Below are 25861 nucleotides of genomic sequence, written 5' to 3'. Positions count from 1 at the left end.
TTCACATCTGAATACCAAGAGGAGCTGAAATCAACCCTTGGGGTGGAGGGACGGCTCATTTATTGAACTGTGCTTCAGGCAGCACTTGATGCCTCAGATATGGCAGCCAGGACCCTAGCTGTGGCCATAACAGTGAGGAGATGATCTCAGCTCCAGGTGTCTAGCATCCCTTGAGAGGTCCAAGCAACTATAAAGGACTTACCTTTTCAGGGAAATGAGCTATTCAGTAGTGGCACGGATAAGGCATTACACTCGTTAAGATTCCAGAGTGATCCTTCGCTTTCTGGAGTTACACATTCCAGCTCTGAGACGGAAACAACCATCATTTGGATACAGACCTCATCTGCAATTTCATCCTGCAGAGCGTCCTTCAGAGTCACAAAGGAAGAGGCTGTGCTTCTACCAAAGATGTTTGTGTACCTCCTCAACAGCCCTGCCAATGGAAAGGGTGCCCAGAAAGCAATGTCCTTGGGACCATCGAGCCTGGTTGGACTACCAATTATGAATACAATCCTCTCTATTCAGTTTGGCATCCACGTCTGTATTTTGGAGAAGCTTTGGCTGGACCAGTGGGCCCTTGAGATTGTGAACAAAGGGTTACCTGTCTAGTTACAAACTGTTCCATCACCCTCCAATCCCTGCTCGACTCTCTTTAAGGACTCTTCTTGTGAAACAGTTCTAATACAAGAAGTAGATTCCCTCTTGCAACAGTGGAGTAAATGCCTCAGGAGTTCAGTGGGAAAGGTTTCTACTTCCACTACGCTAAATCCCAAAGAAGGAAAGAGGTTGGAGGCCCATCCTGGGTCTTTGACATCTGATGTCTTCATTTTTTGTTCCAAATTCAAGATGGTTAGCTTCTTTCATCCGTTCCTTGGATCCCATGGACTGGTTGACAGCTCTTGACCTGCAAGACACTTGCTTTCACATTGATACTTCCAGCCATCAGAAAATACCTATGATTCCTGGTAGGAACATCACACTACCAAATATGGAGTCCAGACTGGAGCCCTCAGTCGGTTTACCAAGGTTCTTGCTGTAGTGGCAGCTCACCTAAGGACACATGAAATCCACATGTACCCTTACGGTAGGTGACTGGCTAATATGGGGCTCATCCCCTCGGCAAGCCACAAACACTCTGTGAAAGACTCTAGACCTCTTTGCCTCCCTGGGCCTCAGAAATCCACAGTGACCCCAAAATAAGCATTGAGTTCACAGGTTGGCAAAGACATACCTCCACAGAGATGTCACACGATGACAGATATATGGAAGTTCCAAGAGCAGTTCATACAGGTGAGGACTTGTCTGAATCTTGGGACACATGGTGGGACATAGTGTTATCTGCGTTGCATCAACAGACAAGGAGGGTCGTAATCATTCCTCCCTTTGTTGGAAACCTTATGCTTGTGGACATGGAATATTTGACATTATATCACCCTGGTGGCTCTCCATCTGCCAGCAAACCAGCTCAGCAGATAACTGAGGGACTAGTGGTCCCTTAAACCTTCTGTCCACACAGTCATCCACAGATGGGACTACCCGAAAACAGACCTCTTTGATGTGCCACAATCTTGGCTAGTCAACCCCTAATAGAGGGTACATGGTACTCTCGCAAATTATGAGTTACTTAAAGGACTGACTCATGTCTTTTAACCAGTCAGAGAACCCCCTTTCTTCTTGGGACATCAATGTACTGTTGTCTGACTTAACCAAGGACTCAAAGGGGGAACCTATTATCTGCTCATTCCAGCACCTCTCCACGAAGGCAGTCTTCCTGTAGGCCATTACATCAGCCAGGACTAGGAAGATCCAGGGTCTAATGGCAGATCCTCCTTACACTCTTTCACAAGGATGAAGTCCCCCTGAAGCCTCATCCAAAATTGTTGCCAATGTTGTATGAGACTTTCAGATAGATCAGTTGAGTCATCTGCTGATCTTTTTCCTCAAACCTCATTCTTCACCAGCCAAAGCAAAACTTAATATGCTGGATGTGGTTAGAGCATTGTCCTTTTAGAGATAACTAGATTATTCAGAGCCTCACACTATTTGCTGTGTGGTGGAATGGATGAGGAGTCAACAGATTGTCAAGTTGCAACCCTACAAATTTCAGTCATGGGACATTGTTCAAAGAGGTGGTGGAGGCTGCTTGGGCTTTGGTTGAATGAGGCATGATGTTCCAGGAGATTTTTCTTTGCTAAAACATACCAGGTATGTACACAGTCCAAAACCCACTGGATAATCTCTCCTTGATGCTTTTCCCATCAGTTTCTTTTTCATCTGCCCTTTTATATTATTTGTTTTTAGTTTGTCTTCTTTCTAAAATGAAAGAAAAGCTGACAGTGTGCTCATCCTGCACAGGCATTGTTGGTGTGCATGCAGAGCATAAAATGCTTCATCCCTGCTGATGGGCAGTCTCCTCAGTGGCAGTTGAATAAAGTCTGACAATGTGCAAGTCAAGCATTTAGCTTGGACATCAACCCCCAGAGGTCTGGGGGCTGCTTCAGGCCAGTTGAATAAGTTTGACAGAGTGTATGAACACAACATTGGCTTTGAGACTTTGCTGCAGTCTCATCCAGCTAGTTGGTCTGACGCCGTTGACCAAACAAAAGGAGATCCCTTCCTGATGTCCAACCAGCTGGAAGTGTCCATGAGATCCTTCCTCTGTCCATGGACCAACCCTCTAGGAGCAAGACTGACAAACAGTGTGTTAAAAAAATAATTAAAAAAAAATCCCACCCCAAACCCACTACCTTTTCACCTCTTTCTCCCGAAAAAGAACCCAGTTCACCCTGCTATCATGTCTTCATCTGGCTCAGATGTCATCGCATTTGTGTCTGTGTCTAGATGGTGGACTATGGTACAATATACAAGTATCTTATCCTTCACACTTTGTATAACAAGGACACTGGTAACCCTGCACAAAAGTTGTGAGGCTCTTCAAACCCTGTTATACTCCTTAACTGCATTAATGTTCTTTCCAGAGAATAGCAACAGGATGATGTCTTTCATCAGGCTATGTCTGAGTCTTTTATAGGGCTGGTTCTTTTTGGGGCTTTTTCCCCTTGTGACATTATGAACACCTAAGGCATAGTATCTTGGAATATTCAAAATGCTTTAATGCAAAAGGGAGGAGGATCTTCTGAATTCCAGGGGCTGCTGTTGAAAAGCATAAGGCTTTTGACCAGACAACTCTACTTCAATGAATTGGAAAAGATTCCTTATTTCGGCAGCTCAAAAAGAAGCTCCTCTCTTGCTTTTAATGTAGCTGTCTATTACATTTGGAAGAGTTAAAACTACGTGTTTTATTGGGCTGCATAGGGCTGCCATTTCAGTTTCCACTCTCCAATGCACAGCACAGTGGTCTTCCCTCATCCTGCAGCACACTAGTTTATAGAAGAGTTGCTACGTATAGCATTAAAACTGCTTGGGATAATTGTTTTACTATAGCTGTGGCAAAGGATACTGACTTCTCCACTGCAGTGGATTTGGCTATGCCATAGGTACCACGGAGGGATACATTGATTTGAGCTACCTTGAAGGTATTCTTTCCAGGAATCTCCTTTGCCATAGGATTGCAATCTTGTTCTCATAAAATTCGTAGGACCTCTTGTCTATTATTTTGTACTGTACCTCTGTGAAGAGAGCATTCCTCAAAGCCATAACTACAGTACAGAGAGTCAGTGAGAGACAGGCCATACAGCTAATTTTCCAGAAGAAGTATTAAGAACATAAGAATGGCCGTACTGGGCCAGACCAAATGTCCATCCAGCCCAGTATCCTGTCTACCGACAGTGGCCAATGCCAGGTGCCCCAGAGGGAGTGAACCTAACAGGTAATGATCAAGTGATCTCTCTCCTGCCATCCATCACCACCCTCCGACAAACAGAGGCTAGGGACACCATTCCTTACCTATCCTGGCTAATAGCCATTAATGGACTTAACCTCCATGAATTTATCTAGTTCTCTTTTAAATCCTGTTATAGTTCTAGCCTTCACAACATCCTCAGGCAAGGAGTTCCACAAGTTGACTGTGTGCTGTGTGAAGAACAACTTCCTTTTATTTGTTTTAAACCTGCTGCCCATTAATTTCATTTGGTGGCCCCTAGTTCTTATATTATGGGAACAAATAAATAACTTTTCCTTATTCACTTTTTCCCCACCACCCCCTTAGTCTCCTCTTTCCCAAGCTGAAAAGTCCTAGCCTCTTCAATCTCTCCTCATATGGGACCCATTCCAAACCCCTAATCATTTTAGTTGCCCTTCTCTGAACCTTTTCTAATACCAGTATATCTTTTTTGAGATGAGGAGACCACATCGTACACAGTATTCAAGATGTCGGTGTACCATGGATTTATATAAGGGCAATAAGATATTCTCTGTCTTATTCTCTATCCCCTTTTTAATGATCCTAACATCCTGTTTGCATTTTTGACTCCACTGCACACTGCGTGGACGTCTTCAGAGAACTATCCACGATGACTCCAAGATCATTTTCCTGATTAGTTATAGCTAAATTAGTCCCCATCATATTGTATATATAGTTGGGGTTATTTTTTCCAATGTGCATTACTTTACATTTGTCCACATCAAATTTCATTTGCCATTTTGTTGCCCAATCACTTAGTTTTGTGAGATCTTTTTGAAGTTCTTCACAGTCTGCTTTGGTCTTAACTATCTTTAGTAGTTTAGTATCATCTGCAAACTTTGCCACTTCACTTTTTACCCTGTTCTCCAGATCATTTATGAATAAGTTGAATAGGATTGGTCCTAGGACTGACCCTTGGGGAACACCACTAGTTACCCCCTCTCCATTCTGAAAATTTACCATTTATTCCTACCCTTTGTTCCCTGTCTTTTAACCAGTTCTCAATTCATGAAAGGATCTTCCCTCTTATCCCATGACAACTTAATTTACATAAGAGCCTTTGGTGAGGGACCTTGTCAGAGGCTTTCTGGATATCTAAGTACACTATGTCCACTGGATCCCCCTTGTCCACATGTTTGTTGACCCCTTCAAAAAACTGTAATAGATTAGTAAGACATGATTTCCCTTTACAGAAACCATGTTGACTTTTGCCCAACAATTTGTTCTTCTATGTGTCTGACAATTTTATTCTTTATGATTGTTTCAACTAATTTGCCCAATACAGACGTCAGACTTACCGGTCTGTAATTGCCAGGGTCACCTCTAGAGCCCTTTTTAAATATTGGTGTTACATTAGCTATCTTCCAGTCATTGGGTACAGAAGCTGATTTAAAGGACAGGTTACAAACCATAGTTGTTAGTTCTGCAATTTCACATTTGAGTTCTTTCAGAAATCTTGGGTGAATGCCCTCTGGTCCCAGTGAGTTGTTACTGTTAAGTTTATCGATTAATTCCAAAATCTCCTCTAGTGACACCTCAATCTGTGACAATTCCTCAGATTTGTCACCTACAAAAGCCGGCTCAGGTTTGGAAATCTCCCGAACCTCCTCAGCCATGAAGACTGAAGCAAAGAATTCATTTAGTTTCTCTGCAGTGACTTTATTGTCTTTAAATGCTCCTTTTCTGTCTCGATCGTCCAGGGGCCCCACTGGTTGTTCAGCAGGCTTCCTGCTTCTGATGTACTTTAAAAACATTTTGTTATTACCTTTTGAGTTTTTGGCTAGCTGTTCTTCAAACTCCTTTTTGGCTTTTCTTATTACCTTTTTACACGTAATTTGGCAGTGTTTATGCTCCTTTCTATTTACCTCACTAGGATTTGACTTCCACTTTTTAAAAGATACCTTTTTATCTCCCACTGCTTCTTTTACATGGTTGTTAAGCCATGGTGGCTCTTTTTTAGTTCTTTTACTGTGTTTTTTTAATTTGGGGTATACATTTAAGTTGGGCCTCTATTCCATAAAGAAAATGTGGTTTTGTCTATGTCCTCATCCTATTTTCAGTCTAAAGTCCTCTCTGTTTTCTGTCTTTCAGGCCACTAGCCTACCTCTTTCCCCAAGCATTTCTTACAACTTTTTTTATACCAGGTCAGATGTTCAGCCACTTGGAATTATTGAAGTGTACTCAACTAAATCAAAAGCAGCATCCATATGATGCCTTAGTGCTGTCTTAGCCATATAATTGTGCAAAGCTACTACTTGACTCTCTATAGGCACTTTTTAAGCAGTTTTGTCCATCACTGAGGTAAGAGTCAGGGTGAAATTGCTGTCACTTCTAATACTTTTTTGACTCTGCATCCGGAATTGATGTTTGTCTTGTTCACCTAGAACTTCTTAGCCTACTTCCTGGGAGTTGTATGGTTTACTGAGCCCCTGGTAGTGGGAACATATAGAGATAACTCAAATATGAGAAGTTGCATACCAGTAACTCTTGTCCTTTGAGAGTATTGCCTCTGCCTATTCACATTCCCTACCTACTTTCTTCATTTATTCAGTCTTAGGTCAAGAATTCCTGAAATAGAGAAGGAATTGAGGGGCACTTTCTTTTATACTCTCTGGGAATCCTCTGTGAGCGGAGAGGGAGGGGGCCCCAAAGGACACTGCATACCAGAAGATTCTCGAGGCTTGTGGGACAGATGCAAATCGGAATATGCAGAGGCAATATTTTTGAACATCATATTGATGGAAGATAATAGTTTAGGTGTAGTAGGTAAAACTGTGAATCTGGCAGTCTAAAAATATTCCTTCAAATATTTTTAATGTTCATCTCCGTGTGATACTCATGACCAGTATCAATACTTACTGAAATGGGAAAGAGCAAAGTGTTTGTCCCATGTATGCCAATGGTATAAATTTTAAAAACCTGTAAGGCTAGTTCCCTGACTGAAGAATAGTTCAAAGGAAAAATTTACAAAATGGATATTTGAAAAACATTAGCGATGTATTTAACCCTTCTCTGACCCCACAAAAATTCTATAAAATCTTTGCTTTCATATCCCTAGGACAATATTTAATATGCTTAAAGTTCATGTTGATAAGCACTTATTCTAAACTCTGATTTTCTGTTGTTTTTTTACTTTTATGTAAAAGTAAAAACTTACGTTGAAATGTTTCCATTATGGTCTCAGTCCAGAAGTTTTTTAATTCTAAATTTCTTAATCTGTTCAGCCATTTGAGTTAGTGATGAATGAATATTTTTCAGATTGTAAAACGGCTTAGAGTCTAAAATTATTTTTTTTAAAGGTCAATATAAAAATAACATTTAAAGTAAATGGTTTGAAATCTTCTGTTAGAAGTGCTATCATACTGGAGAGGTAATTCTAATCCAGCTGCATCCATCAGAGTGGAGTCTGGCTTGACCTCAGTTAGTTCAGCATGTAATACTAGAGAGAGATCCAAACCACAAATCACTATACAATCTTGAGATTCCTTAAGACCAGCTGCTAACAAAGGAAAGAAAAGAATGTACTTAGTGAGGAGTGAAGAAGCAGAGGAGAAAAGATGGATGAACTACTGGCTAAGAATAGATTTCAGAAAATGATATTCCACTGATGCAGGCCAAAAAGGTGTTACAGTGAAGAAAATAAATGTGTATCACTCCTGAGGCCTGGCAATACTTTCTTTCAGCCATTATTATAAGAAACTGCTTTAAAGCCATTAATGTTAAGACTTTAAGTCTGACAAACACTGACATGCTGTTAATGAAAACTGGATGACCAGATTCTGTAATGAAAAACATGGGGGTCCTCCTGGGCAAGGTTGGGAGAATGGATATAGAAAGAAGGGTACTGGAACGAGGGGAAAAGGGTGTGCTTTCTCCTCCCCACCCCCTTCCTGCCATTCTCCTACTGTGGAAATCAGGACACATTATAGAGAAGAGTGGTAGAAGACTATATTTGCTTATCAATGTCCCCTCTACTGTTTTCTTCCCATCCCAGCTCCTTTACTACTTTTTTTTCTGCCCTGTTTTTAATTTAACATTTTCTTCAAGTCCTTACTTTATTTCCAGTTCTTCTTTCTCTTTCTACTGTTTTCATTATTTTTCATCTCTTAGCCTCTATTTTCTTCATTTTTCCTTTACTTCTTTTCCCATCTCTCCCCATTTCAGTTATCACTCTTTCACTCACTTTTTTGTTCTTTACCTCATTCTTTCTCCCTCTTTTTCTTTCTTTCTTGCCCTCATCCTTTACTGCATACAACCATTCATTCATTTCCTTACTTTTCTCTTGCCCTGTGGAATTGTGCCTGTAGAAGCTGAAGGATGGTGGGGGTGGGGAGGAGACATGCGTGTAAAGGAGGAAGGAGAGGGTAACTCAAGTTTTTGAGTAATGCAAGTGCAAAAAAGCCTCAAAATATTATTTTGTATACAACAGCTGAGAATATCTATAATAATGTTGTCTTTTGCTTTGAGTGGCATGTAATTCTGGATTACTACCAGCCCCATTTCTCACCAGATTAACTAGGCTTCACCTGCCCAGAACATTTCAGTATAATCAGACTTCTTAAGATCAAGCAGCATATTTTCCTGAGATTCCAGTTTTAAATCTCCAGTGTACTCCAGTGTACTTCAGTAACAAAGGTTATTTGACTTGAATGGGGAGACTTGGATATGACAAACACTAGGACCTCAAGCTGATTTTGAATATTATAAAAATATATATATCATGAAAATGTTTTTGTGCTTTATACAGCTTTATCCAATATACCAAATAACTTCAGAATGTAATGTTCTTGTTTGAAAATGAAGTGTGAGTCTACTCTGAAAAATGACTAAAAATTCTGTTCTGTTTGTGCTTCAGTGACTTCTGGAGCAAACTTGCAAAAATAACACTGCGACCAGCAGCTTGATCATAAATGTACAAATGTCTTTCCAACAGCAAATCCTACAGACTTCCATCTTCGAGCTAAAAGTCCAGATGAATTATTTCTGTCTATTGCATGACCAATAATAAAGATTTGGGGGGTTGGGGGCAAATTCTGTCACCAGTTAGTAGTTATACTTTTTGTAGCACCATTGTCAAAATAGGGTGTATGTTCCTTCTAAAGCATGAACAGAACTATTTATGCATTTTCAATAGCAGGGCAAAATTATGTGCTCACTTTTACCCCTCTGTAACCTCATTGCCTTGGAATTGGAATTTTGTTAATTTTTTGAAGTATTAAAAGGGATAAAATGTGGATTACATAGCTATGGGTGTATTGACTCTGCAATGCTATTGGGATTAAAAAGCAGTAAAAACTTACTTTTGTCATTAATATAAGCAGAAGAATTCACACAGTGGCAGATCTGTTGAATAAAAAGCTATTTTTACAGTCATTATTGGAGTAAAATTGATATTCAAAACAAGAGAAGGCAAGAGAAATTGAAATATAGGTCTGACCTTCCCAGCTGGGATATATGTGTGGGGAATCACTACTATACCCAAGCTGGGAAAGTGAAACCATGCTCCAAACAGCTGCACATTTTCAATTTTTTTTCTCAGGGTTTTTTCTATTTAACATGGCAACAGTGATTTTGAACAATTCAAAGCAACCCAGACAGTCTCATTGCCACTTAGGGTCTTGTCTCCGGGACTTCACCATATTTAGAGTTCTTCTTCCAGGGCTTCTCAGCCCTCTTCATCTGAGACTTTGCCCCAACTGGATCCTGGTGCCTGGTGTCTTTCTCTCAGATCATCCACGTGACAGGTGCAGAGAACCCCTTCCCAGGTCTTTGCCTGCTCCAAGGTTTCTCTCGTCATCTCCACTGGCTCAAGGGCATTAACCAATGCACTGGAGTGTTAAAATAGGCAAAGAAGATTGGTTTTTTTTTTCTTCAGCTGAGCATACAGATGAGATGAGGCAGAAGCAGAGATATGAGGAAAAGCTTTCCCAATTTCTGGTGTTGCAGAGAGAGCTCCTCAACAACAGGAGAACAATTAGGAAGACACAGAAGAGGCAGCCAGTGTCAGATGACCAGGGATACATCAACTTTTTTTTAAGAATATATCAGCTTCTCTTCCTTGGCTGTTGAAAGACCAAGATGTTTCTCCTTCTTCTTTCTTCTCCTATTCATTCTGATGGTGGTAAGGCAGGGGAAAGTATCTTTAGTTGCTCCAGTCTGTTTGATCAGTGCCCCACCCCTATAGCCTTATATGTATTGAAGAGTATGAGGACCATTGCTTTGCTCACTTAAAATGTGATCAAGCCAAATGCATAGAAATACGTATGCGAGTTCTGAATATTCTGAAGGGAATAGTGAGTTAGTTTAGATAGAATGTGAACTTGAATAAGTTATTTTCTCTCTCACAAAGGCACCATTTGTCTTACAAGTGTGATATTCCATTGATGTTTTTTTATATTGTAAACAAAAAAGTCACAAAATGTATTTATCATAGTGTACTGTATTTTTGACAGAATTCACCTATATTCTCTGCTGGTTCATATGGTGCATGCTTGAAAGAATTTATAGTAATGTGCATCTTCTGCCCCATTGTACATCATTGTATAGCCAATTTTAACTTGATAAATTCCTCTTAACTAATTTAAAAATAGGTTCTGTATGAATGTTTTTCGTAGCAATATATGAACTCCCTGGACAACTGGGCTGTAATTCGACCATGAGCTTTGCTGCCATTCATAAACTGCTGAAGCTGTGCTCTTAAAGTTTATGAAGGCCTCAGAAATGCTAGATTGAATTACAGCTTTATTTGCTATATAAACTACAACGGCTAGATGTCGTAGCATTTAGTTCATGAGTCTGAGGATGTTTTGTAATCCTTAAAATATTACTTATCATTTACTGTAAAACTTCCATTTTATAGACATTCTTTATAGATAGGGCCCTACCAAATTCACGGTCCATTTTCACAATTTCACTAGGGTTACCATACGTCCGGATTTTCCCGGACATGTCCGGCTTTTTGGGCTCCAAATCCCCGTCCGGGGGGAAATCCCAAAAAGCCGGACATGTCCGGGAAAATCGGGACATGCCGGGCCGGCCGTGCAGGTGCTCGGGGGCCGGGCCGGGGGCTCTGGGGCCGGGCCGGCGGTGCGGTGCCTGGCCGGGCCGGGGGCTCTGGGGCCGGGCCGGCGGTGCGGTGCCTGGCCGGGCCGGGGGCTCTGGGGCCGGGCCGGCGGTGCGGTGCCTGGCCGGGCCGGGGGCTCTGGGGCCGGGCCGGCGGTGCGGTGCCTGGCCGGGCCGGGGGCTCCGGGGCCGGGCCGGCGGTGCGGTGCCTGGCCGGGCCGGGGGCTCGGGGGCCGGGCCGGCACCGGCGGCTCGGGGGCCCGGGGGCCGGGGACCGCAGTGCTGGGCGGGCCTGGGCCGCGCCTCCTCCCCCCACACTCCCCCTTACCTGCTTCAGGCTTCCCGCGACTCAAATGTTCGCGGGAAGCAGGGGAGGGGGCGGAGACTTTGGGGAGGGGGTGGGGCTGGGGGCGGGGCCGGGGCCGGGACCCTGTGGAGTGTCCTCCTTTGGGAGGCACAAAATATGGTAACCCTAAATTTCACGGTCATAGGATTTTTAAAATAATAAATTTCATGATTTCAGTTATTTAAATCTTTATTTTCATGGTTTTGTAATTGTAGGGGTTGTACCCCAAAAAGGAACGGGGGGGTTGCAAGGTTACTGTAAGGGGGTTGCAGTACTGCTACCCTTACTTCTCTGCTGTTGGTGGGGGTGATACTCTCTTCAGAGCTGGGCGGCCAGATAGTGGTGGCTGCTGGACGGGATCCCAGCTCTGAAGGCAGAAGTAAGGATGGCATGGTATGGTATTGCCACCCTTATTTCTGCACTGCTGCTTGCAGAGCTGAGCCCTCAGTCAGAGGGCTGGGCTCTCTGGTCGCCCAGCTCTCAAGGCAGCAGTGGAGAAGTAAGGGTGCTATGGTATGGTATTGCCACCCTTCTGCTCTGCTGCTGGCGGGGCGCTGCCTTCAGAGCTGGCTGCCCAGTCAACAGCTGCTGCTCTCTGGCCGCCCAACTCTGAAGGCAACGCAGAAGTAAGGGTGGCAATACCATGACCCCCACCCCAAAATAACCTTGCAACCTCTTTTGGGGTCAGGACCCCCAGTTTGAGAGATACTGGTTTCCCCCATGAAATCTGGTCTTCTGTGTGCTTTTACCCTATACTATACAGATTTCATGGTCCATAACGCGTTTGTCATGGCCGTGTATTTGGTAGGGCCCTATTTATAGACGAGGGAAGAACAGTGCATTTCAAATTACTTTATCTTTTCATGTATTAATTACTTTGGGTATGTATATGTAAATGGCCGTATTTGGATGTTTTTTTACATTGTACATATATATATATATATATATATATATTTTAAACCAAACAAACTGGCACCTTGTATTGTGAATGGAGTGTTTTCCAGTACTGCATGTCGTTAACTTTCTGAAACATGTTTTCAGTAGGCAGCTAGAAAACTGCAGATGAGTTGTTTACAAAATAATTTTGTTAAATGTTTTGTTAAAATAAGATTGGTATTTTGGAACAAAGCTCAAACATTTTGTATATAAATAGCCTCTTCAGATATTAGTTTTTGTAGTTCATAATCGCTGGTTAATCTTTTTAAATATTTTATGCCCACAGATTGCTGAGCCAAACGATGAAGGATCATTTAGTGAGAGTGGCAAATGAAGCAGAATTTATCCTGAGTAGACAGAGAGCAGAGGATATTCACAGACATGCTGAATTTGAGGTAAGAAGTAAAAAACCTTGTGTGCCAGCAAATGCTAAGGCAGTTCAGTCCTCCAAGATGTTTGGGAGGTATTACGTGTCCTCAACTCCCACTGACTTCAGTGGAAGTATTGAATGCTCAGAAACCTGCAGGAGTGCTCAGAATCTACAAATAATATTGTTTTTTGGGAGGAGGAAGGTGGGCAAAAAGGGAGTCTCTAGCATACCAATCCTTTAGTCACTTACATCAAGTAAATAATACTGTAGTGTTTTTTGTTAATGAAGCTTTGTAGCATCAAAGCTATTTTAATGAAGGGTCATAAATCAAGATAAAATTCACATTTAAAAAATTCCTTACTTGTGTTAACTTATATCAGCAAATTATATGGTTTGCTTATTTAACTCATCTGGGACAGTTTTTAAACAATTTAACTTTTTCGTGTGTCTCAATACAGTTTTGTTGCATTATATTCATAGAATTATAACAAAAAATGCAAATCTTATTTGTAACACCTGTTTAACCATATCTGCAGTTTTGGAGCTCCACTACTTAAAAAAACCCACACACAAAATAACTGTTAATTATGCCATTGTTTAAAAAATAAATAAATAAATAAACCAAACAAACCCCAAACTAGTGATATCTCATATATAGTTTCAGTTCTACTTAAAGGGAACTTAGCTTTTCTTCTGGCATACCATATTGCTTGTGGTTTTGTTGTTAAAATGAAACATAAGTGTATAAAGGTATGCTTGTGTTTAATGTATTTCTAAGCTGTTTCTCTCTTAAATCTTTATTTGAACAAAATACTCCCAAAGATGAAAGCATATTTATTTTAGACCGTGCTTACATCTAAAGGTCATCTGTGTTGGCCCTAGGATTCAAGCTGTGCATTGTTTAGTAACGTATCTGCACTTCATCTAGACCTAGATACCTCCTCCTGCAAACAAAGATGATGTAAGATATCTATAGGACCCTTCTGTGGTGGTGAAATAGTAGGCATGTTTCATTTATTACATCAAGGCAATCCAGGGTTTGGTGACAGTCCTGTGGATATGAAAACTGCATCTTTTTAGTTCAGTGACTGATAATCATTGGAGTGGGACATGCTTGACATTTTATGCTCTGGATTTATGCAGAAGCTCCATGCATGACATGGTGTCATTGATTAGAAGAACAGCTCACTTTTTTCTACAGCTGCAAACTGTAAGAAAAGAGTGAGGGTGTGGGGGAAGCTATGTGAAAAGCATTGGGCCTTGTCATGCAAATATGGGATATGAATGAATACACTTATTCAATGGCAACATCACCATTAACATTATTTGTCACAAAACACCTTTTTTATGGTGTCTGTCAGGAATGTATGCTGAGCAAGAACTTTATTTTTAGTATAGCTTTGTGTATTGCTTATGTCTGATCTCTCTAGGACAGCAGTTGGCTGACATTTTGTTGATGTTGCTTTAAATCTGTGCTATCTCAGTATGACGGCTTGAGGGGTTTAACTCATATCATCTTGAACTTAATGAGGAATTACATTAAAGCAGTCTTGTTTTGTTTATCCGGGTTAATTTTGTTGCTTTGCATCTGCTGCTGAAAGATGTGTTAGAAAAATCTAACTCTATAGGATCATTTCTGTATATGCATAAAAATAATACAGCTATTAGAACTTTTGGGATTCCTTAACACTTAAATGCCAAATTTAACATCAAACATAAATGAATTCTGTGGCACACTTCAATCAGCTTTGCAGGCTTTCTATGGAAGGGAAATTACTAGCCACACACAAATGCACTCCTCTTAGAACACCCATCAAAGTTCGGAAATCCCAGAATGGCTTGTCATATTTGTGTCATGGGTTGATCTTTAGACTTTTTATTTGTGTAGTACACTGTGCTGTTGCTTTAACAGACTAGGAAAATGAGCAGATATGTGTAATAAAAACTCCAAGAAATGGAAAGACTAAGGAATGTTGTGGCAAAGTAGGTTAGTCCAACTGTATTTCCCTTGAAGAAAGACTCAAGCCTGGTTTTAATCACAAGTGAAATTGTTTGGCGAGATTCCACTATAGTCACTTATCACAAAACTGCCACAGAATTTGGTGTGACTGGCAGTCTTTGTTCAGAAAATCTTAGCACTGGAATAGGGCAAGTGTTTCTGGTCAGGACTGAGATGTAGCGGCAGACCTAAATGGGGAAGAATGCCCAATGTATCATAATGAGGGAGAGGAATTCACAAAATGTTGACAACTTTGAAAGGATTTGCTGTCAATTTTTTATTCATTTAGATTGATAAACAATAGAAGGAACATTCCTATTTTTTTCTTAGTGCTTCTGATCACGCTTTGAAACAACTTACAATAACCTTTAGTCGTCAATAGGCCACCACAAAAACAGCTTTTAAGGCTTTCTGCTATGTTCCTCCACTACTCATTCTTAAATCTTTGCCTTCCCAAAGCCAGGAAAAAGAGATGGGCATTGAAATGTGCTCTGAAGGTCATCAGATTTGGGCTTTCCCGTGGAATTATTTTCAGAAATAGAAGGTTTCATTTTAAAAAATGAAGACTTACAGTTTCAATGGAAGCCAAAATATCACTCCCACCATTTAAAACTTTGTGGTCTGATTCCTGGAGGGTTTGGTGTCTTGAGGACGGAAAGAGAGGGATTGTGAGAGGGGATTGATAATTAAGTAATGTATATAGTATTAGATAGTCACTGGAGGCAACAGTGAGAAGATGCCAGGCAAGGAGCAGAAGCAGAGGGGAAAGCACAGACACCAGGGTAAGAGAGGAGATATTGTTCTGCTGCATGAGTCCAATAATGGCAGAAATAATTAAGCAATCAATTTGAAAACACGTAGAAGATAATAAGTTGAACAGTCAGCATGGATATGTCAAGAACAAACTGTGTCAAACCAGCATGATAGCTTTATTTGACAGGTAACAAACCTTGTGGATGTGGGGAAGCGGTAGATGTGGTGTATTTTGACTTTAGTAAGGCTTTTGATACTGTCTTTCATGATCTTCTCATAAACAAACTAGGGAAATACAACCTAAATGGAGCTCCTATAAGGTGGGTGTACAACTGGCTGGAAAACTGTTTCCAGAGAGTAGTGATCAGTGGTTCACAGTCAAGCTGCAAGGGCATATCAAGTGGGATCCTGTAGGGATCAGTTCTGGGTCTTGTTCTGTTCAATATCTTCATCAATGATTTAGATAATGGCATAGAGAGTACACGTATAAAGTTTGTGGACGATACCAAGCTGGGAGGGGTTGCAAGTACTTTGGAGGATAGGATTAAAATTCAAAATGATCTGGACAAACTGGAGAAATGGTCTGAAGTAAACAGGATGAAATTCAACAAGGACAAATGCAAAGAACTCCATGTAGGAAGGAACAATCAGCTGCACACATACAAAATGAGAAACAATTGCCTAGGAAGCAGTACTGCAGAAAGAGATCTGGGGGTCATAGTGGATCACAAGCTAAATATGAGTCAACGTGTAACACTGTTGCAAAAAAGCAAACATCATTCTGGGATGTATTAGCAGGAGTGTTGTAAGCAAGACATGAGAAGTACTGTAAATACTAGATCATAAGCCAGTTCGTTTATAAGCCAATCTTCCCCCACCCCCTCCAAGATGGATAAGTAAAAATGGAACATTTTTATGACCCATTCATAAGCCGACCCTATAATTCAGGGGTCAGCAAACTTTGGTTCCCGGGCCATCAGGATAAGCCGCTGGTGGGCCAAGATGGTTTGTTTACCTCGAGCGTCTGCAGGCAGGGATGTAAACCTAAGTAAACAAAGTGTCCTGGCACACCAGCTGCTTACCCTGACGGGCCGGGACAGCAACTGGTGGGGAAATGTTTTGGGGGGAGAGAAGCTGAGTGTCAGGGGAGTAACCCCTGTGACCATTCCCCACGTGACCCCACCCCTAGCCCGGGATCCCTCCACTCTCTCCCCTTCCCACCTTATCTGGGGGGAGGGCCAAGGGAGGATGTCTCTGGTCTGGCTGGAGCTGCTCCGGCGGGCCGGGCGGCATGGCCACAACCTGCTCTGGGGGTTGGGGCTGTGCGGCACGGCTGCAGCCTGCCAGCCCCGGAGCTGCCGCTGCTTCGGAGGCTGGGGGGAGAGCAGCATGGCCAGAAGAGGAGAGACTGGCCCCGCCTCTTCCCTTCTGGCTCTGCTGGCTGTGCTGCCTCTCCTTGCTCCCTCTGTTGGGAGGAGGGGCTGTGTCCCACCTCTCCCTCTCTATATCCATTCATAAGCCAACCCCCTTCGCTGGTGCTTCCCTTTCTTACTAAAAAAAATCTGGCTTATGAACGAGTATATACGATAATTCTTCCGTTCTACTCCGTGCTGATTAGGCCTCAACTAGAGTATTGTGTCCAGTTCTGGGCACCACATTTCAGGAAAGATGTGGACATACTGGAGAAAGTCAAAAGAAGATCAACAAAAATGATTAAATGTCTAGTATGAGGGAAGATTAAAAACATTGGGTTTGTTTAGTCTGGAGAAGAGAAGTTTGAGAGGGGACATAAGTTTTCAAGTACATAAAAGGTTGTTACAAGGAGGATTGAGAAAAATTGTTGTTAACCTCTGAAGATAGGACAAGAAGCAATGGGCTTAAATTGCAGCAAGGGTGGTCTAGGTTCGACCTTAGGAAGTTTTTTCTAACTGTCAGGGTGGTTAAGCACTGGAATAAATTGCCTAGAGAGGTTGTGGAATCTCCATCATTGAAGATTTTTAGGAGCAGGTTAGACAAACACCTATCAGGGATGGTCTAGATAATTAGTTCTGCCGTGAGATGAGGGGACTGGACTAGATGACCTCTCAAGGTCCCTTCCAGTCATACCAGTCTATTATTCTATGATTCAGAGGTGGAGTGTAATGGAGCATGCATCATCTCTGTAGATGTCAAGTTCCAGATGTGTAGAGGGATTGGGATCCTAGTATGTGGTCCTTTCTCCATTACAAGCACAGAAAGACATTTTTTTGCCTATGAAGCAGAAAGTGAACATTGCAGAAAGAAGTGGGGACAGAGGTTATGGAATGAGGCATGTGAACAATTTTGCCCTCAGGATCAGGAGAAGCTAAAGAATCCAACAGTCATTCCTCTCTTTTTGGTGACTGGGATCATTTCCTCTTGGCCATATAAGAATCTGCTCTGGCCTCTTAGGTCTGGGTCTGCTTCTAAACAAATGGGAGTTGTGAAGAAGACATAGGGAGAAGGAAGACACTGGAGATGAGGGGGAGTGGGGTGGGATAAGGCTTTCTTTGGCTGTAGGAAGTCAACAGAGACCAGCCCATTTTCCTATGTTCTGTCTGGGTCCTCCTACTTCACCAACAATGTTCTGTTGTGCTCTGAGAAGAAGATACATCTATGGCTACGTAGATCTGCATGGGGGTACACAGACTCAGACATGACCAGTGAGGTGAAATTATCATTATCATCATCCTCATTTTGCAAATGAAAGTGGGGCTGGGGCTTGAAGTAGTAATAAAACACCGAATACATGGTTCTTTGAGTGATTGCTCATGTGCATTTCACAATAGGTGTGCGTGCTCACCACGTGCACTGGCACCAGAATTTTCTCGCCTACCAGTATCCATAGGGGACCCCTGGAGTGGCACCTCCATGGCGCGATATAAGGGGCACTGCACACTCCCCCCACCCTCAGTTCCTTCTTGCCACCAGTGAAGGTGCTTCAGAACTGCTTTGCTCCAGCTTTGCTGCAGGTCTTCCCCAGAACTCTTGTTTGTTCCGTGTATGGTACCTGTAGTTAGTAGCTTGATTAGTTTTAGTTTAGTTTAGTTAGTGCGCCCGAGCCGGGGCATGCTCCACGCCCCGGGTTTTAAGTCGTGCAACACTTGTAGGCAACCGATGCCCGTGAGTGATCCATACATGGACTGTTTACGCTGTTTGGGTGAAACCCATCTCAGCGATCGCTGCAAGATTTGCAAGTTGTTCAAGCCTCGGACTAAAAGAGAGAGACGTGTTAGGCTCCGGGCCATCCTGATGGAGTCGGTGTTGACCCCAATTCTGGAGCGCCGCTCTGAGTTGGCACTGTGTACTGCAGTGTCAGTGCACAGTGACCCCATGGCGCCATCTACCAGTCAGCACTGCTCCCCGTCCACGGGGCATGCCTAGGAGGCTAAGAGGAGGTGGTCTCTGCCGCGGCACTGGAACAAGACGCGGGGAGAGGCTAGACCCATTTTGGGCAGTCCTTGGTCCCCATCAACCTCTAGGCCTCCAACTCAGGTCGAGGGGAGTAGCCCGGCCCATTCAGAGCAGGCACCCCCAGATACCCGGATGCCCTCCACGCTGGAGGCTCTGCAAGTGGCACGGGACGTTATGTCCATGCCGGTACCAGGAGCACTGCCAGCGTTGGCCTCGCAGTCCAGGGGCAAGCTGCTGCTGGGATCTCCGCAGTCGCCTCAGTCTCGGTACCAGTCACGGTTGAGGGAATGTTCCCAACGCTGTTCACCACTCAGCGACTGTCCCATGCATAGTTCATGCAGGTTGCTGTTGACCCCCATCAAGTTGTCTGGCTGGGTTCTGACTGACAGACTCCAGGCACTGCTCCACCTCGAAGAGCAGACACCGATAGGATCGAAGCAGACCCCGCCAAAGGTCCTCATCTCAGAGGAACCAGTCGTGACACGAACGTCGATGCCGTTCCTGTTTGTTGTCTTGCTCCAGGACCCCACCATGGCACTGCTCTTGCAGCCCTGGGCGTCGATCGGTGTCGCCTCGCCATCGCGGATCTGCCCGCTGGAGCTGATCGCGGAGCAGTTGCTACCAGCTTTACCGTTCCTCCGCATCGGGATAACGGTCTCGTGGTTGGCACTGCTCCTGGTGCCGCCGCTCCTCCCTGTCCAAGGACAGCGGCAGGTCGTATGTCAGCCTGGCCTCCCTTCATAGTCATCCATTGATGGGTCAGGCCAGCCAGCCTTCTCCGCCGGTGCCACAGCAGGTGCAGTGGCACCGGGCCCCATGGCCGGCACAGTGGTACCACTGGGTACCATGGCCCCTGACGCAGCCCCTGGTGGGGGCTTGCTTGGTGGCTGGTTCCTCGGAACGGCCGTTGGCCTCCCTCTCCCGGCCTCCGAGGAAGGAGTCGGTAGGACGTGCATCTTCAGCGCCGTGCCCAGAGAGCGACCAGGTGGTGGATCCTCCGGTGCCGGTGGACACGCAAAGTACTGCACCTGCCTCCTCACCTTCACCAGATGAGGCAATTACGGCACCTCCTCCCTCCGTCCCGCAGGAAGAATCTAAAGCCCACCAGGAGCTATTGAAAAGGGTGGTGTCAAACCTCAACCTTCAGGCAGAGGAGGTGGAGGAGCCCTCGGACTCCCTGTTTAACGTCCTGTCTGCCTCGGTACCGGGCAGGGTGGCCTTGCCACTCCACGAAGGGGTGGCAAAAGTTTCAAATGCCTTGTGGCAAACCCTGGCCTCATTACCCCCCATCTCTAAGAGAGTGGAACGCAAGTATTTTGTACCTGCCAAGGGGCATGAATACACCCACCCTGCCCCTAACTCCCTAGTGGTCAAGTCGGTCAACCACAGGAAGCGGCATGGCCAACCAGACCCCACTCCGAAAAATAAAGATTCAAGGAGGCTGGATTCATTTGGCAGAAAAATTTATTCATCCTCGAGCTTCCGGTTACAGGTGGCAAACCATCAGGCTCTCCTGGGCCGGTATGAGTTCAGTATGTGGGGCTCTCTGCCCAAGTTCGAGGACTCCCTCCAGCAGCATGATGGAAAGGAGTTCAAAGCTCTGGTGGAGGAGGGCACAGCAGCTGCTAGGGCAACCCTACAGGCAGCATCGGATACGGCAGACACGGCTGTGCGGTCCATCACCTCCGCGGTGTCCATGAGAAGCGTGTTGTGGCTACTGCTGTCTGGGCTGTCCAATTAGACGCAGACCTCCTTGCAGGACCTCCCATTTGATGGCAAGACTCTGTTTGCAGAACAGACGGACATAAAACTGCATGGCCTGAAAGACTCCCGCACTACGCTTAAGACTCTTGGCCTCTATGTTCCGGCTCCGGCTAGACCTAAGTTTAAGCCGCAGCAGGCTCCCGCCCAGGCCACCCACTCTAAATACGAGTTCCAATGCAAGGGGTACTACTCCTGCTATTTCCTTATCCCGAAGGCCAAATTGGGGCTCAGGCCCATCTTGGACCTGCGAGGCCTGAACCTATACATGGTGAAGCTCACGTTCCGCATGGTCTCCCTGGCCTCCATAATTCCCTTCCTGGATCCCGGGGACTGGTACGCTGCCCTTGATCTGCAGGATGCATACTTCCACATCCATATATTCGAGGGGCACAGGTGCTTCCTCTGTTTCACGGTTGGACAGAAACACTACCAATTTATGGTCCTCTCGTTTGGCCTGTCCACTGCCCCCAGGGTATTTACAAAGTGTATGTCGGTGGTGGCAGCCTACCTCAGGCGCCGTGGGGTCCAGATTTTCCCCTATGTGGATGACTGACTGGTCAAGGGCAGCTCCCTGTCACAGGTGTGGGATCATGTAGTGCTCCTTCTGTCCACATGTGCCACTCTAGCCTGTTGTTAAACGACACCAAGTCCACATTAGTCCTGGTTCAATGCATAGAGTTTATCGGGGCAGTTCTGGACACCACATCGACCAGAGCCTCCCTTCCCCCGGACAGGTTCGAGACCCCGAAAGGGCTCATCGACACAGTCACAAGGTTTTCAATGATAACAGCCAGTGTGTGTCTCTAGCGCTTGGGTCACATGTCAGTGTGCACATATGTGGTTCGTCATACCAGACACAGGATGAGGCCCCTCCAACTCTGGTTGGCCTTGGTGTTCTCCCAGGCCAGTGATAGGATGAACAAGGTTCTCACTGCCCGAACCGGTGATCGCCTCCCTTCGATGATGGTCCTCCCCGAGGAACATGCCTGATCTTCTGCCCTCTGTCTGGAAGCCCTCAATCTGTGGAACTTCTGTATAGTCCACGACATTTGCCTACAGGCCTATCACCTACTAGGCGCCCGTAACTCAAGGGCGGATCGCTTGAGCAGTGACTTCTCCTCTCATCACAAGTGGTCTCTTCACCCAGAGGTGGTGCACAGACTTTTCCAAGAGTGGGAACTCCCCAGGTGGACCTGTTTGTGACTCGACAGCACCGTTGCTGTACCCAGTTCTGCTCGGGGGGGGGGGGGCTGAGATGGTGCGCTATCTCCAATGCCTTCCCCCTATCCTGGTCAGGCCAGTTGCTCTATGCCTTTCCCCCGTTCCCACTGATTGGCAAGGTCCTGGAAAAGATAAAGACGGACAGGGCCCGGATCCTCCTGATTTCCCCAGTGTGGCCCAGGCAGCATTGGTACGGGACCCTCATGAGCCTGGCGGTCACCCCACCGCGGCCGTTACCATCCCATCCGGACCTGCTCTCCCAGGACCAGGGCCACCGCCTCCACCCCAACCTAGCAGCACTCCACCTCACAACGTGGCTGCTCAATGGTTAGGCCAGGAGGAAAGGACGTGCTCGGAAAGGGTTCAGCGTGTCCTCTTAGAAAGCAGGTGGCCCTCCACGCGCCGAGCCTACTTGGCAAAGTGGTCTCAGTTTTCCCGAAGAGTGGCTGTGAGGGGCATCTCCCCCCCATGGCTGCCCCGATCCAGCTCATTTTGGACTACCTCTTTCACCTTAGAGCCCAAGGCCTGGCGCCCTCGTCCGTCAAGGTGCACTTGGTGGCCGTATCGGCGTTCCACCTGCTGGTGCAGGGGCACACGGTATTCTCCCATGCCATGACTAGCCGATTCCTTAAGGGATTGTATCGTCTCTTCCTGTACGTTAAGCCCCCAGTCCCGCAGTGGGACCTGAACTTGGTGCTGGCCCGGCTGATGGGTGCCCCATTTGAGCCGCTATCTATGTGCTCATGGTCGCACCTCTTGTGGAAGGTAGCCTTCCTGGTAGCGATCACATCAGTTAGGCGGGTCTCAGAACTGAACTCAGAGCCCCTGTACACGGTGTTCCATAAGGATAAGGTCCAGCTGCCCACATCCTTCGTTCCTCCTGAAGATGGTCTCCGCCTACCACATGGGTCAGGAGATTTTCCTGCTGGTCCTCTGCCCCAAGCCCCATGCGTCCAGTGAGGATGCTGGATGTGAGACAGGCTCTGGCTTTTTACCTGGAGCCGACTCAGCCGTTCAGGAAGTCTTCGCAGCTGTTCATCGCCTTGGCCGAATGCATGAGGGGTCGGCTGATCTCCACTCAGCGGCTCTCCAACTGGATCACCTTGTGCATCCGTACCTGTTATGACCAGGTGGGAATTCCTCCGCCATCAATTGTGAGGGCGCACTCGACTAGGGCGCAAGCCTCGTCGGCTTCCTTTTTAGCCCATGTCCCCATTCAGGACATTTGCAGGGCTGCCACGTGGTCTTCAGTTTACATATTCATCTCGCATTATGCGATCGTCTCCCAGACCAGGGATGACACCGGGTTCAGCAGAGCTGTGCTGTGTCCCGAGAGTCTGTGAACTCCATCCCACCTGCAACAGATATAGCTTGGAATCACCTATTGTGGAATACACATGAGAAATCACTCGAAGAAGAAAAGACAGTTACCTTTTCCGTAACTGGTGTTCTTCGAGATGTTTCTCATGTCTATTCCACATCCCGCCATCCTTCCCCTCTGTTGGAGTTGTCTGGCAAGAAGGAACCGAAGGTGTGGAGAGTGCACAGCTCCCCTTACACTGGTCTACAATTTTTGAGAAGTCGTCTGCTTCAGAGATGAAATGTGCTATTTATTTTGTATTTTGATGTGCTGAGTTCAAATATGACAATTAAAACAACTGATTGGCTACTGTTTCTAAGATATTTAAGTTTTTACATTTTATGTCTATGTATATTGTGTAGATAGTAGAGTTTTAATTATAAATTGTAAACCTAGGTCTTTTCATGTGTTTATGGTTGCTTTACATGATAATATTTCACCTGACCTGTTTATGTAACACTTTAAAAATCAGCAAAAGGGTTATATAAATAAAATTTATTATGAAACAAAAGGCAAAAAACTATTATGTACATAGTTTAGTCCTATTCAGTGTCTGCTCGTCTCTTGTCTTCATTAAATGGAGCATCTCTTGTCACTGTCCAGCAATCGTCTGCAAGTATTGATGGGCTCAATTTGATAGCGTTTCTCCATTGTTGCAATGTCCTGGTGAAATCGCTCGCCGTGCTCGTCGCTCACTGCTCCGCAGTTCGGTGGAAAAAAATCTAGATGAGAGTGCAAAAAATTTATCTTTAGTGACATGTTGCAACCAAGGCTTTTGTATGCCTTGAGGAGGTTTTCCACCAACAACCTGAAGTTGTCTGCCTTGTTGTTTCTGAGAAAATTTATTGCCACTAACTGGAAGGCTTTCCATGCCGTCTTTTCCTTGCCACGCAGTGCATGGTCAAATGCATCATCTCAAAGAAGTTCATGAATCTGAGGACCAACAAAGACACCTTCCTTTATCTTAGCTTGACTTAACCTTGGAAATTTTCCACGGAGGTACTTGAAAACTGCTTGTGTTTTGTCAATAGCCTTGACAAAGTTCTTCATCAGACCCAGCTTGATGTGTAATCTTCCTTGATTCAACAAGTGGTGGATGCTGAACACTTTTCCTCCCAGGCGCCAATGACTGTCGGAGTGGCCAATCTTTCTTGCTGTAGTGGGAATCTCTTGCACGACTATCCCATTCGCAGAGAAAACAGCAGTACTTTGTGTATCCAGTCTGCAGACCAAGCAAGAGAGCAACAACCTTCAAATCACCACAAAGCTGCCCCTGATGTTGGTCATAGTTTATGCACCACAAAAGTTGTTTCATGTTGTCATAGGTTTCCTTCATATGGACTGCATGACCAACTGGAATTGATGGCAAAACGTTGCCATTATGCAGTAAAACAGCTTTAAGACTCATCTTCGATGAATCAATGAACAGTCTCCACTCATCTGGATTGTGAATGATGTTGAGGGCTGCCATCACGCCATCGATGTTGTTGCAGGCTACAAGATCACCTTCCATGAAGAAGAATGGGACAAGATCCTTTTGACGGTCACGGAACATGGAAACCCTAACATCACCTGCCAGGAGATTCCACTGCTGTAGTCTGGAGCCCAACAGCTCTGCCTTACTCTTGGGTAGTTCCAAATCCCTGACAAGGTCATTCAGTTCACCTTGTGTTATGAGGTGTGGTTCAGAGGAGGAGGATGGGAGAAAATGTGGGTCCTGTGACATGGATGGTTCAGGACCAGAAGTTTCATGCTCTTCCTCGTCTGACTCAAGCGAGAATGCTTCTGGTGCATCAGGAACCGGCAGTCCTTCTCCGTGGGGTACTGGGCGTATAGCTGATGGAATGTTTGGATAATGCACAGTCCACTTTTTCTTCTTTGACACACTTTCCCAACTGGAGGCACCATGCAGAAGTAACAATTGCTTGTATGATCTGTTGGCTCTCTCCAAATCATTGGCACTGCAAAAGGCATAGATTTCCTTTTCCTGTTCAACCACTGGCGAAGATTTGTTGCACAAGTGTTGCAGCATATGTGTGGGGCCCACCTCTTGTCCTGATCTCCAATTTTGCAGCCAAAATAAAGGTGATAGGCTTTCTTAACCATAGTGGTTATACTGTGCTTTTGTGATGCAAAAGTCACTTCACCACAAACATAGCAGAAGTTATCTGCACTGTTCACACAAGTATGAGGCATCTCTGCTCACTTTGGCTAAGCAGAAATGTGTCCCTTTGCAAAATCAAACACTGACAAATAAGAGAGCACGACACTGTATGATTTCTAGAGCTGATATAGGGCAATTTGTTCAGCAGAGTGATGTAAGCTTCGTTATGATTGCATCATCCATGACTTCTAGGAATAACATGATGCAATTCATATCATGTATGATGCAATACCCGCTTCAGATTGCATCATTCATTGTTTTGCCTAAAAAGCAAGTACTGTCCAAACCCAGTCATAGATTTATTCATAGATCCAGTCAAAGATGTATTTTAGTCATTTCTGGTCTAAATTGAGATCCCTTCCCTTTATAACTCACTTATCCTCCGCCATTCCCAAGTCAAGGGTCGTATATACTGACATATCTTGAAAACTAGAGCCAATCAACAATTTTAAGCATCATTTTCGTTCTCAGTGACCCAGAATTAGTAAAGTTTGACTACATTTATTTCAGAAGCATTTTGGCTGTAGAGCAGTGTTATACTGCGCCGTGGAGGCGCCACTCCAGGGGTCGCTAGGAGCGCTCCTCTACGGGT

The 25861-nt window shown here is 44.9% G+C and overlaps 1 protein-coding gene across 8 annotated transcripts in view; it reads left to right on the top strand.

Moving 5' to 3' along the window:
- LRBA (LPS responsive beige-like anchor protein) overlaps positions 1–25861 on the top strand; it is a 551104-nt gene that overhangs the window by 185901 nt on the left and 339342 nt on the right. For all 8 annotated transcript variants that reach the window (XM_065597797.1, XM_065597794.1, XM_065597798.1 and 5 more), the window contains exon 36: positions 12493–12601. In XM_065597797.1, coding sequence (XP_065453869.1) covers positions 12493–12601 — 109 coding nt within the window. The remainder of the gene's footprint in view (positions 1–12492; positions 12602–25861) is intronic.

The sequence above is a fragment of the Chrysemys picta genome, chromosome 5, assembly GCF_011386835.1.
Source record: "Chrysemys picta bellii isolate R12L10 chromosome 5, ASM1138683v2, whole genome shotgun sequence".
Taxonomy (NCBI): Eukaryota; Metazoa; Chordata; order Testudines; family Emydidae; genus Chrysemys; species Chrysemys picta.
This window is presented reverse-complemented; position numbering and strand designations above follow the sequence as displayed.